General features: G+C 39.7%; 1 protein-coding gene across 5 annotated transcripts in view; it reads right to left on the bottom strand.

Moving 5' to 3' along the window:
* Window positions 1–2913: 2913 nt before the first annotated feature.
* ECT2 (epithelial cell transforming 2) overlaps window positions 2914–15822 on the bottom strand; it is a 55549-nt gene continuing 42640 nt past the window's right edge. For 2 of the 5 annotated variants that reach the window (XM_073359365.1, XM_073359366.1), the window contains 6 exons: window positions 15194–15332; window positions 13292–13446; window positions 10783–10890; window positions 10013–10159; window positions 5876–6196; window positions 4479–4527 (listed from right to left, as the gene is read on the bottom strand). In XM_073359365.1, coding sequence (XP_073215466.1) covers window positions 5900–6196; window positions 10013–10159; window positions 10783–10890; window positions 13292–13446; window positions 15194–15332 — 846 coding nt within the window. In that variant the 3' untranslated portion in view covers window positions 4479–4527; window positions 5876–5899. Of the gene's footprint in view, window positions 4528–5090; window positions 5232–5875; window positions 6197–10012; window positions 10160–10782; window positions 10891–13291; window positions 13447–15193; window positions 15333–15822 lie in introns of all 5 variants that reach the window. The other 3 variants (XM_073359368.1, XM_073359367.1, XR_012160729.1) reach the window with 2 other exon arrangements.

Consider the following 15822-nt stretch of genomic DNA (forward strand, 5'->3'; position numbering starts at 1 on the left):
GACAAAGGAAACGCAGTGAATCTAATTTACCTGGATTTTAGTAAGACATTTGATACCGTACCACATGGGGAATTATTAGTTAAATTGGATAAGATGGGGATCAATAGGAAAATTGAAAGGTGGATAAGGAATTGGTTAAAGGGGAGACTACAACGGGTCCTACTGAAAGGTGAACTGTCAGGCTGGAGGGAGGTTACCAGTGGAGTTCCTCAAGGATCGGTTTTGGGACAAATCTTATTTAATCTTTTTATTACTGACCTTGGAACAAAAAGTGTGAGTGTGCTAATAAAGTTTGCGGATGATACAAAGCTGGGAGGTATTGCCAATTTAGAGAAGGACAGGGATACCCTACAGGAGGATCTGGATGACCTTGTAAACTGGAATAATAGTAATAGGATGAAATTTAATAGTGAAGTGTAAGGTCATGCATTTAGGGATTAACAACAAGAATTTTAGTTATAAGCTAGGGATGCATCAATTAGAAGTAACGGAAGAGGAAAAGGACCTTGGAGTATTGGTTGATCATAGGATGACTATGAGCCGCCAATGTGATATGGCTGTGAAAAAAGCTAATGCGGTCTTGGGATGCATCAGGAGAGGTATTTCCAGTAGGGATAAGGAGGTTTTAGTACCGTTATACAAGGCATGGGTGAGACCTCACCTGGAATACTGTGTGCAGTTCTGGTCTCCCATGTTTAAGGATGAATTCAAACTGGAACAGGTACAGAGAAGGGCTACTAGGAGGTCCGAGGAATGTAAAACTTGTCTTAATCAAAGGTGACTCAGGGAGCTTGGCTTGTTTAGCCTAACTAAAAGAAGGTTGAGGGGAGATATGATTGCTCTCTATAAATATATCAGAGGGATAAATACCAGAGAGGGAGAGGAATTATTTAAGCTCAGTACCAATGTGGACACAAGAACAAATGGATATAAACTGGCCACTAGGAAATTTAGACTAGAAATTAGACGAAGGTTTTTAACCATCAGAGGAGTGAAGTTTTGGAATAGCCTTCCATGGGAAGCAGTGGGGGCAAAAAATCTATCTGGCTTTAAGATTAAGCTCGATAAGTTTATGGAGGAGATGGTATGATGGGATAACATGGTTTTGGTAATTAAATATTCATAAATAGGCCCAGTGGCCTGTGATGGGCTATTAGATGGAGTGAGATCCGAGTTACCCAGGAAAGAATTTTCTGTAGTATCTAGCTGATGAATCTTGCCCATATGCTCAGGGTTTAGCTGATTGCCATATTTGGCGTCGGGAAGGAATTTTCCTCCAGGGCAGATTGGAAGAGGCCCTGGAGGTTTTTCGCCTTCCTCTGTAGCATAGGACACGGGTCACTTGCTGGAGGACTCTCTGCTCCTTGAAGTCTTTAAACTATGATTTGAGTACTTCAATAGCACAGGTGTGAGGTTTGTTTTGTAGGAGTGGTTGGTGAAATTCTGTGGCCTGCATTGTGCAGGAGGTCAGACTAGATGATCATAATGGTCCCTCCTGACCTAAATATCTATGAATCTATAAAGCCATAATTCCATCAAGGCATTCTTATGACAAATTGTATTAGAACATAGCTAGTAATCCCTCATCCAGAAAGATCTATACATAAACGTTGTGTGACCTTGTCTCTTGATTGGCCTTTGTGATGATGGTAGACCAGGTGCCAGCTCTCACCAGGGCTTTAGGCACCAGATGAGCACTGACAAATTCATAGCTGGAAACCAGACCAGCTCACCTCTATATTAGTCTTATTCAGGATAGGTGTTAGACTCGTAAGGATGCATTTAGTCTCTATAAAAAATGCTTGTATGCATTAATGTTATTTAGAAGGTCTAAATCTCACGTTATAAAGGTAATACTTAAGTTTTGTTCTATAGCTGTGAAAATGACTGCTCTGAATTTATGAACCCAGGCAGGAGGAATGGTTCCCCACTCATCAAGGGCTATAAAGACTAAATAGGCCATCATGCAAATGTCATGATACAAAGACTGGGTTGATGGTCCTCTTACACCGTGAAGGTGCTATGGGCAAGAAAGCTCATCCCATCACCTTGAATTCTGGAAGACTAAAGAATTTTCATATCCCTTTGCTGTTTGGACTTTCACAGGGCTGGAGTGAGGAAACAAAAGCAGAGATTCCCCAATCAATCTGGTTTAGTCTTAAAAGGCATTCAATGCTGACAGTTACATCTGTCACTAACTGATTTGTGTAAATATGTTGCCTGCTTTAAACTGTAAATAACTCATTTCTTTTTCTTAGTGAATAAATCCTTAGTTTACTATAGGACTGGCTATAAGCATCGCCTTCGGTGAGACATCTCCGGTACAAATTAAACATGGGGTAAGTGACTGGTCTCTTGGGATTTGGATCAACCTGAATATTTTGAGATCTTTAGGGTAAGTGACCATTTATCACTAAGTCCAGCTTGTCTGGGTGGTAAGATAGACTGGAGTGCCCAAGGGGACTCTCTCGAACTCCACAGTAAGGTAATTACAGTGCTTCAGGAGTTCACATTTGTTACTGGTTTGGTGAAATCAATTTTAGAACATGCAACCGTTTGGGGTGACTACCATGTTTTTTGGCAGTCTACCCTGAGGTTGGCACTCATGGTGATGAACCATTCCAAAGAGCATGACACCCTTATACTGCTTTATCCTGTGTGTTCGTTTTAAGTGAAAAAAGGGCCCCAATACAACAAGGGACTTAAGTCAATGAGATAAGAATTTTGCAGTTTACTGGAAAGTTAAAGCATTACATTCCTGATATCAGTAACGTAGTGTAAGCAGCAATTAGCTTATGATGAAATACACTGAATGATTCTTCCTTAATTTAGACTGTATTTTATATATCCTACAGCTAGCTTTCATAGCATGTTTGTGTACTTTAGGGATTTTCCTCTTGGAAGAGAGCCACTTCTCCTTCAAACACAGAAACCCAAAGATAGTCACATTGTCAGAAAAACATGCAACACTCACTGACAGAACAGTATCCACAACAGTAAGTCCTCACAAGGAATTTCACAGGAACCTTGGTGGGTATATGTATATATATTTAGTGGACTGCAACTATATTACTATGATTCACTATACAAGCTTCTAGACTAGCTCCTGATGCAGTAACACTCACCTTGACACAGACTCATTGGACTTTTCTTAAAGTCTGTTTAGTACAACAGTAAGCAATGTTTTAAACAGTTTATTTACATGATTTATATTGGCAAAAAACCTATCTTAAAAATACAGAAGTAACAGGCCATCTGACATCTTCAAAAGCAGCACTAATTACATATAACAGAAAAAGCAGCATTTTGCAGTTAAAGGGAATCTTTAGAGTTGGAAATGCCACGCATGACACACAGGCAATTAGTTCAAAGTTATTAAGTGCAGAAATATACACATTTGGACAATTCCTGAGACAGGGTTGGATAATACAGACTGAAAACATGATTTTAAAATGTACAGCTTGCAAAGAAAAAAAATACAAAAAGACTAAGTATAGTGAAGATGTAGAAAAAAGTTTTGGAAATTATATACCAAAAACCTGTACATAAAAATATTACTGTTAGACATTGAAACCAGGTCCACAATTTCAGCTTCGCACTGGAGGAGCCTGTGCATGAATAAGCTATATATAAAAAAGTAGTTATACAAGGTTTGGAGACTATTTTTAAAAATAGTCTCAATTCAAAGGCTATAAATACAATTTAAGTACAGTGATGTTTTTTTCCTTGGACTTCCACATCCAAAAATGTTAGTTTTAATTTGCTTGCAGATCAGTTACTTTTGGCAGCTAAGCCAGTCACAGGATTTGGATGTATTGGATTAGAAAATGATGCATAGAAAGTACGAAGGACCATATGCAGTAGACCACTCAAAAAGGTACACTCATGCACCAATAAACTAGATCTTCTAAAATAGCCAGACAAAGCAGCTGTATAACAGGCCAACTGTTATAGTTTAAGATACACCATTTAAAGTATTTCAGGTTAGTCAATGGTCCATGCATTAGCTTTTAATATTAGTAGTACAGAGCCTATTGATGAAGTTAAGTAGCCTCTTCTAGATCCACTGGAGGATGATCTTCAGTTAATGACTCAAGTAAGAGACTTCTTAATTTCAGCATTTAACACCAAAACAATTTATTGCATAAAGGAGACAGTTTGTTGAAAGATAGTGTTTACATTATGCTGGTGAGGAAATGGATTGTGCAAAGGAATACAATATTTCTAAACCTAGATCAAGTTTTTCACTTGTTTGGTTGATTAGGTGATCTGCTTCAGTACTAGTCAAAGAGTCCCTACCAGTTAGCAAAATGTTAGGTAACTAAGTTAAGCAACTAAGTGGCTATGACTAAAGTACCATTAATGTCAGTAATAGGTCATCTGAACAGCCAGTAGCTTGTCAGTCATTACAGTATAGGAGTCCATTTTAAGCCTACTTCATATCAAGTGGGTTGTTGATCGACTTAAGGTATGACTCCTCTTTGCAAACACTGAGGGAAGGTTGACCAAGGAAGGAGAAGGGATACCCTGGTAGGCAAAAAAGAAAAAAAAATGTTAATATGATCAAGGTATCAGTCTCAGTGTTGTAGTCATACCTCTCAACGTTTCAAGACCCAAAATAAGCGGGACACAGTTGGTCCAGTTTATTCAGTAGAGGTAGTCTGCTGACCCTTAATTTTAAGGACTGGCATTTTCAAGTTTTGGATAACTAACTTGGTGGGTAAGAGACATGGTTAAGTTCATTATATAAAATGAAGATTCCCCCCGTAATAAGACTGTTGAGAGGTATGTACAGTACTAGGAGACCTTCTGAAGAGTTCTTAATAAAGCAAATATCTAACCCACATTCTTGTGCAGTTCATGCTTTTACAACAGCGTAGTATCTCCTTCCAAGTTTTCTAACACAGAACATGTTATAAGACCGTTTGCTATATTAGCAAATCTTGAAAGATTGAGATGAGCTTCCCCTAGCTAAATAACCACTTAAACTTGTTCTGCTCTTACCATATTTTTAAGCTTCCTCAGAAACTACTGATTTGACCCTTAGAGACTTTGGTATAAAAAAATGGCCACAAAAAATTGTAACTTACTTTTGGTAGTTTATTACTGAATAGTCTTAGCCTGTATCACTGCAAACTAGACAAAAGGCTTGCTATTCTGATGTGAACAAGTCTCAGCAGAACTGATCATCAGTGGATTTTGTTGTGATCTGCAAGCTTAGCAGTTTGTTGCTAAGCAAAAAAGTTTAAACTAAAATTAGTATAAGAATAGTTGTAAGAGCTGCTTTAAGAGCTAAAAAAATTTCTTTACAACCTCAGAAGTTTAATTTCACTTGAAGTGATAACAAGTGATAGTACTATAGTTGTGCTTTAGTTGTTGAACTAGAAGAGAAACATGTTCTTATGGAGGTATTTAGCATAGGATGATAATTGCAAAACTCACTGTTTAAGACTCATGAAAGTCAACAGTTGTACTCTAGAAATCTTCCATATTTGCAATCAGAGGCAATAGACTCCATGCTGAATCCAGAATTTGGTCAAATTTTGACTTTAGCATGAAGACTCTCCCATACTTACGTTAAATGTGTAAATATTAAGAAGCACTTTAAATGCTATCATAGGGCAAACATGGTTAAAAAAACTTGGAAAGAAATCCAAAACCCCTCAATACCAGTGATGTCAATTCCATTTCCAAAGAATTTAAAATTCCCCATTTCAGACCCAACTAGTTAACAGAAGAAATATTAAGTAGCCTATGGGAGTTGAGATGTGCACCAAGGCAGACCAAGGAAGACTCAGCACCCATTAGAAACATTTGACAGATTCTTTAATCTTTTAGTAGTTGTGCTAAATATGAGAATCTTTAAGAAGCTCACTTTATGCAACATGGGCATTAAAGATCAGGGTTTGACGACGGAACTGTTCTCAACACCACTCCGGTCATCTCCTACATCACAAGTGGTAGTAATGACAGGAATGGGACATGGTCTGGCCAATGAGTGGCCATTTAAGCTTTCAGGGCTGGAAGGAGTTTTTCCTTCTCTGGCATGTGAAAGACGGCTAGTTGGAGAGTCAGGACGGAGCACAGGTTGAGACCTGGAACTTTGAGAGCTCCCATCAACAGAATTGGAGCGCTGAACACTAACGACATGTTTGACAGATCCATTTAGGCTGTATGTAGAAGAGGAACGTGCAATCTACAAATAGGAAAGGGGGTGGGGTGAAGAGTTAGTGCATACACTGAATAATTCACTGGTTACTCTTTTATTGTGCCTTATTTCAATGCCATATCTCTTTAAGTAAAAAAAATTGTACATACATACGGCCAGGATATTATCTGCCCAAAGCACTTCACCTAAACAATTCCTTTGAGTCCTTTGTAAGAAGCTTAGTGGGCTCTTATGTTCTGTGAATTTTAAAACTTACTCTATATCTTCAACAGATTAATTTTGCAGGAACAGCAGTGAGATCATGCCACAGTACTTTAAACAGGTTCAGTAATGCATACAAGCCAGAACAGTACTCTTTCTGCAATAGTTTGCTCCTAGTGGAGATTGTATTAATGGTCTTAAATTGAAGTAATGACAAATTCACAAGTCATTTTCCCCATCCAAATGATGCTCTTGGGTATATATTATCAGTAACTATCAGTGCTATTGTGTATTAGGCCATTGAAACGCCTACATGAAGCACTGCTTTGACCGGATATCCCAGGTGTCTATATTATCTGTCACAGTAATATACAAAACAATTGAATCAACTTTATAAAAAAGTGTTATATGTAACTTTAAGAGCTAGGATCCAGAATACAACCCCATGGAGGAATTAGAGGGTTTCCTGCTGGAACTAAAAATCACTGGGGTAATTATTGCAAATCCCTAAGCAAGCAGCAAGGCTGGAGTAGCTTTACCTCCTGGGGGAAGTTACATGTGCTAATTTAACTATGAGACCTTGACGAACCAAAACAGAAAAACAGTATAAAGTGATCACCCTAACATAAATGGGGAAGTCACTTTCACCTGATCAATGACACTGACCAAGAGGGACAAATCCTGAAGGACTTGGAGAGATGAAAGATGGGTGACTATTTGGTAAGCTAGGACTAGTATGTGAGCTGTTTTTAAGATATGTTCTCTTTTGATCCAAACAATCACACACACACACTTTGCTTTGACACTGTCATTGCCCCAGAGAGCAAGCAGAACTACAGGTGCTCAATGAAATGCAGACATGCTGGGATAATCCGTGAATTGAAGTAGGAATTACATTCTAGATCTAGACAAAGTTGTGGGACTCCACCCAAGAAAAGTTTCAGACCCCTAGAGTGTGGGTGCCCTCAAGGAGGCCACAAAAGGATGAGAGATGCAGTAACTTTGAAAACTGAAAATTGCCATTTAGCCCCACCTAAATGCAAAACTGTTGATTTCATAACTAATTTAGCTGAAAATTGGATTGTTTTTAACCACAGCTCCCTTTTCCTAAGCACAGGATGGATGCCATGCTGCCAACTTATATGTTTGGTAGTTTACTATTTAGAAGAGCATCAAAAGATTTTGAATTCATCTTGTTAATGCACAGAAAAGAAAGGGATTCAACCAATCCCTTGTAGTTCTGCCGACATGTTTAAGGGTGAAGCTCAACTATGTAAGGACATAGGAGGTAGAGAAAATGCATGACTGGAATGTAACTATTTTTGAGATACAAACTGTACCAGAATGAGGATAGCCACAGATAAAACAGCAAGAGGGGAGGAGGAATAAAAATTAAATCTGTAAGTGATTTTTTGGGGAAGGAACCTCTAATGGGAGGTAGTATGCAACTATCCCGGTGGGCAATTTATTCCTTAGTTACCTTCTGCTGAACTTCTAGCAGTTTCCTCTGAAGCAGCTATTTCTGGCTACTGTTAGACAGGATACTGGACCAGATGAACCACTGATCTGATTCAGAACGTTAGTTCATATGCTCCCATCCTTAACTCAAGCAGCAGAGTGAAGCAATACTTTGACTGAGTTGATTATCAGTAGGCCATTAGAGTGCACATTATACTCTATTACCCCTATTCCAGAGGGGATACCCTGCAAGGCAACTATAGGAGACCACCACCACAAGAGAGTTACAAGGGAAATTTTCAACAAGTTACAGATCTAAGAGCAGGCGTTATAACGTACAATTTACTCAAAAATTTAGTTTAGTTTTTTTCAATCCCACCAAGTCCTGTCTGTTATAGTTAGTTGTGCTGGCAACTTGAGTGTCTACTGCAATAGTTCTTAAACTATAGCAGAGAAAAGAGTGGCAGTATGTTATTTTAGACACTGAAGACGGAGATCCTCTCCCCTCCCCAAATTTATGACACACTGAATATCCTTTCCTGGGGATTTGGGGCTGCAGCTTCTTGGTTCCTCCCCCGCCCTGTTTAGAGTCCATGAGGATAGAAGTTAATGAGGTAAGAAAGCACAGGATGTCTGTTTTTAAAAAATGCAAAATTTAGTCATTTCAAGTTACACGAACCAGTTGTATACTTCGTCCTAAGATAGCTTCAGAAATAATTTCATTCCAAGTTGTGCGAAGAGTTTCTCATCTTGCCATGAGATGGTACGTTCATTCTTAAAAGGTAGTCACTTTTTGGAATCTGCATAGTGCATTCTCGCTCCTTGTTTCCCATGGTACAGCAGATATTTCTGCATTTTACAGACTGATACAGACTGCCAGCAAGTTAAAGAAGTATGGGCTGCATGAATGGACTATAAAGGTAGATAGAAAGCTGGCTAGATTGTCGGGCTCAACGGGTAGTGATCAATGGTTCCATGTCTAGTTGGCAGCCGGTATCAAGTGGAGTGCCCCAGGGGTTGGTCCTGGGGCCGGTTTTGTTCAATATCTTCATAAATGATCTGGAGGATGGTGTGGATTGCACCCTCAGCAAGTTTGCAGATGACACTAAACTGGGAGGAGAGGTAAATACGTTGGAGGGTAGGGATAGGATACAGAGGGACCTAGACAAATTGGAGGATTTGGCCAAAAGAAATCTGAGGTTCAGCACGGACAAGTGCAGAGTCCTGCACTTAGGACGGAAGAATCCCAGGCACCGCTACAGACTAGGGACCGAATGGCTCAGCAGCAGTTCTGCTGAAAAGGACCTAGGGGTTACAGTGGACGAGAAGCTGGATAAGAGTCAACAGTGTGCCCTTGTTGCCAAGAAGGCCAATGGCATTTTGGGATGTATAAGTAGGGGCATTGCCAGCAGATCGAGGGATGTGATCGTTCCCCTCTATTCGACATTGGTGAGGCCTCATCTGGAGTACTGTGTCCAGTTTTGGGCCCCACACTACAAGAAGGATGTGAAAAAATTGGAAAGTGTCCAGCGGAGGGCAACAAAAATTATTAGGGGACTGGAACACATGACTTATGAGGAGAGGCTGAGGAAACTGGGGATGTTTAGTCTGTGGAAGAGAAGAATGAGGGGGGATTTGATAGCTGCTTTCAACTACCTGAAAGGGGGTTCCAAAGAGGATGGATCTAGACGGTTCTCAGTGGTAGCAGATGACAGAACAAGGAGTAATGGTCTCAAGTTGCAGTGGGGGAGATTTAGGTTGGATATTAGGAAAAACTTTCACTATGAGGCTGGTGAAACACTGGAATGTGTTACCTAGGGAGGTGGTGGAATCTCCTTCCCTAGAAGTTTAAGGTCAGGCTTGACAAAGTCCTGGCTGGGGTGATTTAGTCAGGGATTGGTCCTGCTTTGAGCAGGGGGTTGGACTAGATGACCTCCCAAGGTCCCTTCCAACCCTGATATTCTATGATAGACATCTTAAGAGACTTTACTCAGACCAGAATATAAATGGAGGGTTTTTTTTGTTTTTTTTTAAGAAAGTACAGACAAGTGTGGCATATGCATTGTGGACCTTGTTTAATAAGAGGTTGCCATGTAAGAATAAGCTCTGTGCACCAGAATTAATACAGTCAGCTTTATCAAAATGAAGGTTATGCCATTTGGACTGTACAGTCAAGTCACTTACTGCTAATGAGGATGTACTGGTCAGGCGGCTGCCTAAGTAACTTTCATTAGCTGAGCAGGGACTCCTTCCTTCTACTGTATTGTGTGCCATTAAAGCCCTTCGAAGAGCTCTCTTTGGTGTTTTGGAGAAAGAAAATGCTCTTGTAACCTGCAGAGTTTGACAAGAGTTGTTACATACATTAAGTCTCAGCATGAGACCATTAGCATCTAACATGCATTCAGATTTTGATTTGCTGTGGAATTACATTAACAGTCTAGAGACCTTGCAATGAGAGACCATGTCCTACAGTGCTTTCTATACAGCATCTTAGAGGTCTATTTTAGTAGTCAACCTGTGCATGCTCACTTTTCAATCCCTGCTCACTTTTCTTCAGCTGACTGCTACATATGGTCTGGACACCATGGGTTGAATTAACACAGACTCTTCATTTTACATAGGTCACAAAACAGTCACATTGCAACTCTGCAGCACAATTGATCTCATGGAATTTCTTTTAATGTATAAAAAGTAAAGAAATTTTTGAATATATTTACAATCCTGCAATTAAAAAACAAACAAAAAACCCCCAATTTCACTTTCTCCTCCTAATCAGTTTGTGTATATAAATAAATATAAACATATAGATAGAGAGAAAAAAAACAAACTTTGCCAGCACTGGCAGAAATACCAACATAAATTTGTTGACTACACTGGCACTAGAAGATTTTGGTGCAAGTAATAAGATTCACATATCAGGTAATTACTTAGCAAGTAGGGAATTAAACACTTACCTTTTTTGATGTTTTCTTTATTGCCCTGGATGCCCTACTCAATGTACTGTCCACATCTTTTGTATTTATGTCAACTGAATCAGGATCAGTAGTGTAAATAAGGTTTTCCTACAGACAGGCATAATTATAAGAACAGGTGCACAAATCCACCAGGATTTTTCCAACACATCATCTTTGAATACACTCAAAAATGAGTTTAATCTTCTAAAATTTAATTATTTATCATCAATTCCTGTTTGAAGATCTCTAAACTCCACTGGAGAAGGGATAGCAAATGTAGCAGCTGTACTTAATCTTGCAGCTGCTATTTGGATTTACTTGATTTACCAAAGCTAGCTACTAGAACAGTCTCTTGTAGGAGACCTTAGCCCCATTTTCAAAATCAGGGTAGTCAAAGCAAACCAAGTGGGTCAAATCTGAACTTATTAAAAAGCCAGGCCTGATGCAAAGGGATATGCACATTTGAACTGTAAATGTAGTGGAGTCTTGGCATGGCAAGATACTCCACTATTGTAACGGACAGATTGGGTAGTCTTCAAAAGTCTTCTAGTTAAATATCTAGTTGATACCTTTGGCCTATGTTTGGTAAAAAGTGCTTCAGAAGATCCCAAGTTCCTCCAGAGAACAGAAATTAACATTACTGGAATGATTCAAAATGTAGACTATTCAGTTACATGATTAAGAGCCGTGCCCTAGTGCATAGGATAGGATGAAGCTTTAAATATTTTTATAGTTTTACTTGCCAGTTTTAGAAGAGTCACTGACATCCCAATAAATATTTCATATTTTGTGTTCTGAAACTCCAGTAGCATCACAGGAGTCTTTAGATTATACTTTTTATGTGAGGGATAAGGAATTGATCTTTTGTGAAGTTGGAGGAAAGCTGCCCGAAGACGACTGTACACAGAGTTAAGTTTCAAGAACAGCTTATGACAGCATTGTTCACTGCAGTGCTCCTAGGCAGAGCTGAAGTTGAAGCCTTTACTGCCACCATGTGGCAGACTTGTATAATTATGCCTATGTTTTCTCATAAATGAAGTGGGTATTTACATCAGACTTTTCAGAAACGGTGTGGTGTCCAGGTACAGATGGAGAAGAGGATCAAGTTTTTGACCCCCTAAAGTGCAAAAAAGATTCCAGTTTTATTTGGTATGCAAATCAAGCTAAAGATGGGGGCACATTAAGGATGGAAATGTGTTGCTTTAAAGTTTGGTGGGGCTGCTGCCTTTAAGTAGACACCAATATATATTATCACTCTGAGGACTGGATGTAGTTAGGAACGGACAAGGTGTGTTTCAGAGTATCATATTCCACATTAGAAAAGCACTTGACCCCTCACTATTTCCAATGTACTGTAATGTGACAGAACATTAGTAACAGATGATACCCCATTTCTATTATTATACTTATTAGAATTGAGTGGCCACAAAGACAATTAAAGGAACTGATAGATGGGTGGCTGGCCCACTTAGTAAAACTGTCAGATACTTCTCTCAGGATAAAATTATCTTTTACTGTGTGTGGGGGGGGGGGGGGGGAGAGAGGGCTAAAATACCCCTTCTCCAGAAGTTCACCCATTCAAAGTGAGCCAGTGGCTCAGAAATAGTACACACATTCTGAACTAGTGTCCTCATGGAAAGACGAGACTCATTTAAAGAAAGGTTTGTTTTTTTTTCAGCCTTACAGAAACAACCTCAAATACTTAACAGCTTGTATAGTGAAAATATGAAGTAACATGTTGAACACAGTCAAACGCAAACTGGCTGTTCACTCCAGAGTGTGTGCACGTGTGTGTGGGGGGGGGGAGAAGGAGGGACGTGTACGTACGTGCGCACACACACAGAAAATGTAAGCTGGAAGGTCCTTGCCCGGTTACCATTTACATGCTGTATTTCAAAGTTAGTACATTTTTTATTTTTGGCTTCTGGCCTGGAAATACACACTGGAAATTCTCAAAGGTGTGCTGGGAGAAGGCTGACACCTTAGAACATTCCAGTTTGTGATGAAAGATGCTTTAGGGCTCTATGCCTCACTGAGGTAGAAGCATTTCATACCACTGTTCTATCAGGCTGTCTATACAGACCAACGAATTAAGGGATTATACACAGTCAATTTCTACATCTCAATGAAAATGCCTACTGTTAGAAATGCTACAACAGTGCAGAGAGAATTGCACTGGCCTGGCTTACACTGGTAAAAGACCCAAAAGATAGTATAGACATGCCCTATTGTATCTATACTATAGGCCTTGGACTGTTATCACAACCATAAAGAATTAGTAGTATTTTTATTTTAAAAAAAAAAAGCCAGGTTCTGTAGAACCTAATGGTTAAGGAGTAGGCCTTAGTAGCCCTCTTAACCACCAGAGAAGTTTCTTACTCTGTTAGCTTGAGGATATGCCAAGGCCTGGTTTCTTCCTATTATCACAAAGAAGCAGTTAAATTAAATGTATCTAAAAGACATTTGCAATGAACTATTTTCACTGATAACCTACTACTAGACAACTTACAGCATCTGCTTTACAAATTGTATTCGCTACATGCCGACACAGCATCTTCAGCCAATCCTCTTTAGGAGGCTCCTCAGTTGTCATCTGAAAACTGAACAACAAGTTGTTCTGTTCTGTTGGTGGCCGCACAACCAAGGCAAAAGCTTTGTGGCAGTCTATAATTGAAGACAAAAACATTCAGTTCACACTGTTCCAAATAAAGGACAGTCTACCTTCATACAATTCTGGAAAAACCCCCCACAGATTTTAAGCAAGTAATCTTATAACTTACATTTAAGTAGCAGTCAGGTTCAAGTTAAAGACTATTAGGGTATGTCTACACTGCAATTAAGCTCCTGTGGTTGGCCTGTGCCAGCTGATTCAGGCTAGCGGTGCTTGGGTTAAGGGGCTATTTAATTGCACTGTAGACATTTGGGCTTTGGCTGTGAGGGTCCCAGAGCCTGGACTCTAGCCCAAGCCTGAACATCTACACTGCAATTAAAACAACCCCTTAGTTTCAGCCCCACTAGCCAGAGTCAGCTGGCACAAGCCAGCTGAGGGGGGTCTAATTGAAGTGTAGACATTGCCTTACAGGCAGCATGGTCTAATGGATAGGGAAATGGCAGTAACAAATCTTGGATTCTCTTCTCAGTTCTGCAACCTTGGGCAGGTCGTTTCTTCACCTGCAAAGCAGAGGGAAGTGATGCCTGCCCTATTTTGTAGGGCACTTTGAGAAGCAACATTGAAGCTGCTATGTATTCTATTATGAAGGAAGTTTGACCATTTGAGATATTCAAATTTAACTAAACAGAATTATATCTTGTATCTTAAAAGGATACAGATGTTAAACCCAGTCTATGCTGGACAAGTGACCCATTGCTGACAACCAACCAGTGCTGAACACAATTAAGTTGCAAGTGTAGACAGACAGACAGCGCTCAGCACTGCTTCAGAAACGGGAGCTAGAACTTGGCCAGAAGGGTTCAGCTACCCTCTTGTCACCCATGGATCATCTTTTGGTGTCAAGAAGCCAAGGGGCTAAAATTCATTGTCAGTCTACTCTGGTGTCTCTGCCATCAAATAATTAGACTACAGCAAAAAGCACACTCTCCATTAATACCAGTTTAAAAAATGACTGCAGTTAAATCTAAAGTTACAGTTAGACTGTATGAGGTTGCTGCCTGCTTACTAGATGGCCTCTTCCTACTTCTTACTCAGAAGAGTTGTCTTAAGCTCTGAAAAACATACAAACCCAGTAAGATCTGATGAAGAGATCTAGAGAACACCAACCAAAAAGTTTGATCACTTGAAGTGAAGCCTTATTGTATTTTAATTTCTAACCAGAGAATGTTTACAGCAATTACAAGCTTCTGAAAACAGATTTATGATGGTATTGCTGCTACAACGTTGAATAAATTGGTATGAACTATTGCTATTGTGAAACATTAATCTAACCGTGATTAACGCGAGTTAAGTAATCTAACGCGAGTTAAGTCAAACCTTTGTCCTCAGGTGGGAGGGATAGCTCGTTGAGTGCCACCACCACATTTGAAATGAAGATTTGTATTTGTGGAAACAGCAATGGGCCAAGCAACAAAAAGCACACTCAGCAGAACAAGGGCTGTGTTTAAAAGCTCTGTAGGCTTATTTTTTATTGCAGGTTCACAGTGCCATTTGGCTGGCTCTTGTTGATATGGCCTTTAGTGGTTATTTCAAGATCATTGGCCAGCAGGCAAACAATCTTTAAATAAAAAACTTGTTGCTTTGTGGTTTCAAGCCAGAACATTAGCATTTGTAGCTGTCAGCTGGAGTGTAATCACATAATTAGTTCTCAAAATATATTATATACACACTTCAATGTTCTATCTCCCCCACCATTCCCCCACTGGGTTTATTAGCTATAACACCATTCCAAGCACAGACCTTCTGTCTCCCTGATGTCTAGCACTTTCTTGATCTGCGAGAGAGGCATGAGAACAATGTGTTTGAGAGATGCTGGGGGCCTGGTCTGGCCATGGGGGCTCTTGAAAGCACTGATAACTTTGTGCCGTTTCCTTGCAATCTGTAAGAAGAGCATGAGGTAACAAGTTTAAATCTTACAATCAATAAAAATCAAAGCTTAAAGCTTAGTGAGAGAGAACAGATGAAGTCTTCATCTAGTAACCAGCTCCAACATATGGATTTATACTTCTGTTTGAAGAGAAGCTGTATGTCTTTTTTCAGAAGAACTAGGATCCTTTTTTTTTAAATAAAAACAAAGTATGTTCCTTGAAAGGCTATGATATTTCCTCTCATCTGGTTCCCCTAGTTTCCCAGTATACTCTTGCATGCACCTAGCTGTAGAGCAGATCCTAAAAACAGCAGATTGGTCAATGTTCAAACAGGGATGCCACCTGTTAGTTGTAGCCCAGTACAGTATTTGGATTTTCAGAGCCCTTGGCCCAGCTTAGAAAGTCCACTTCTCTGCAAACAGAGTGACTTGAAGCAGTTTTATCTACGTGATAAGTTTGGCTTTACCTAAGTGAGACAAGCTACTAAAAAACATGGCAAGC

Source organism: Lepidochelys kempii, chromosome 9 (genome assembly GCF_965140265.1).
Source record: "Lepidochelys kempii isolate rLepKem1 chromosome 9, rLepKem1.hap2, whole genome shotgun sequence".
Classification (NCBI taxonomy): domain Eukaryota; kingdom Metazoa; phylum Chordata; order Testudines; family Cheloniidae; genus Lepidochelys; species Lepidochelys kempii.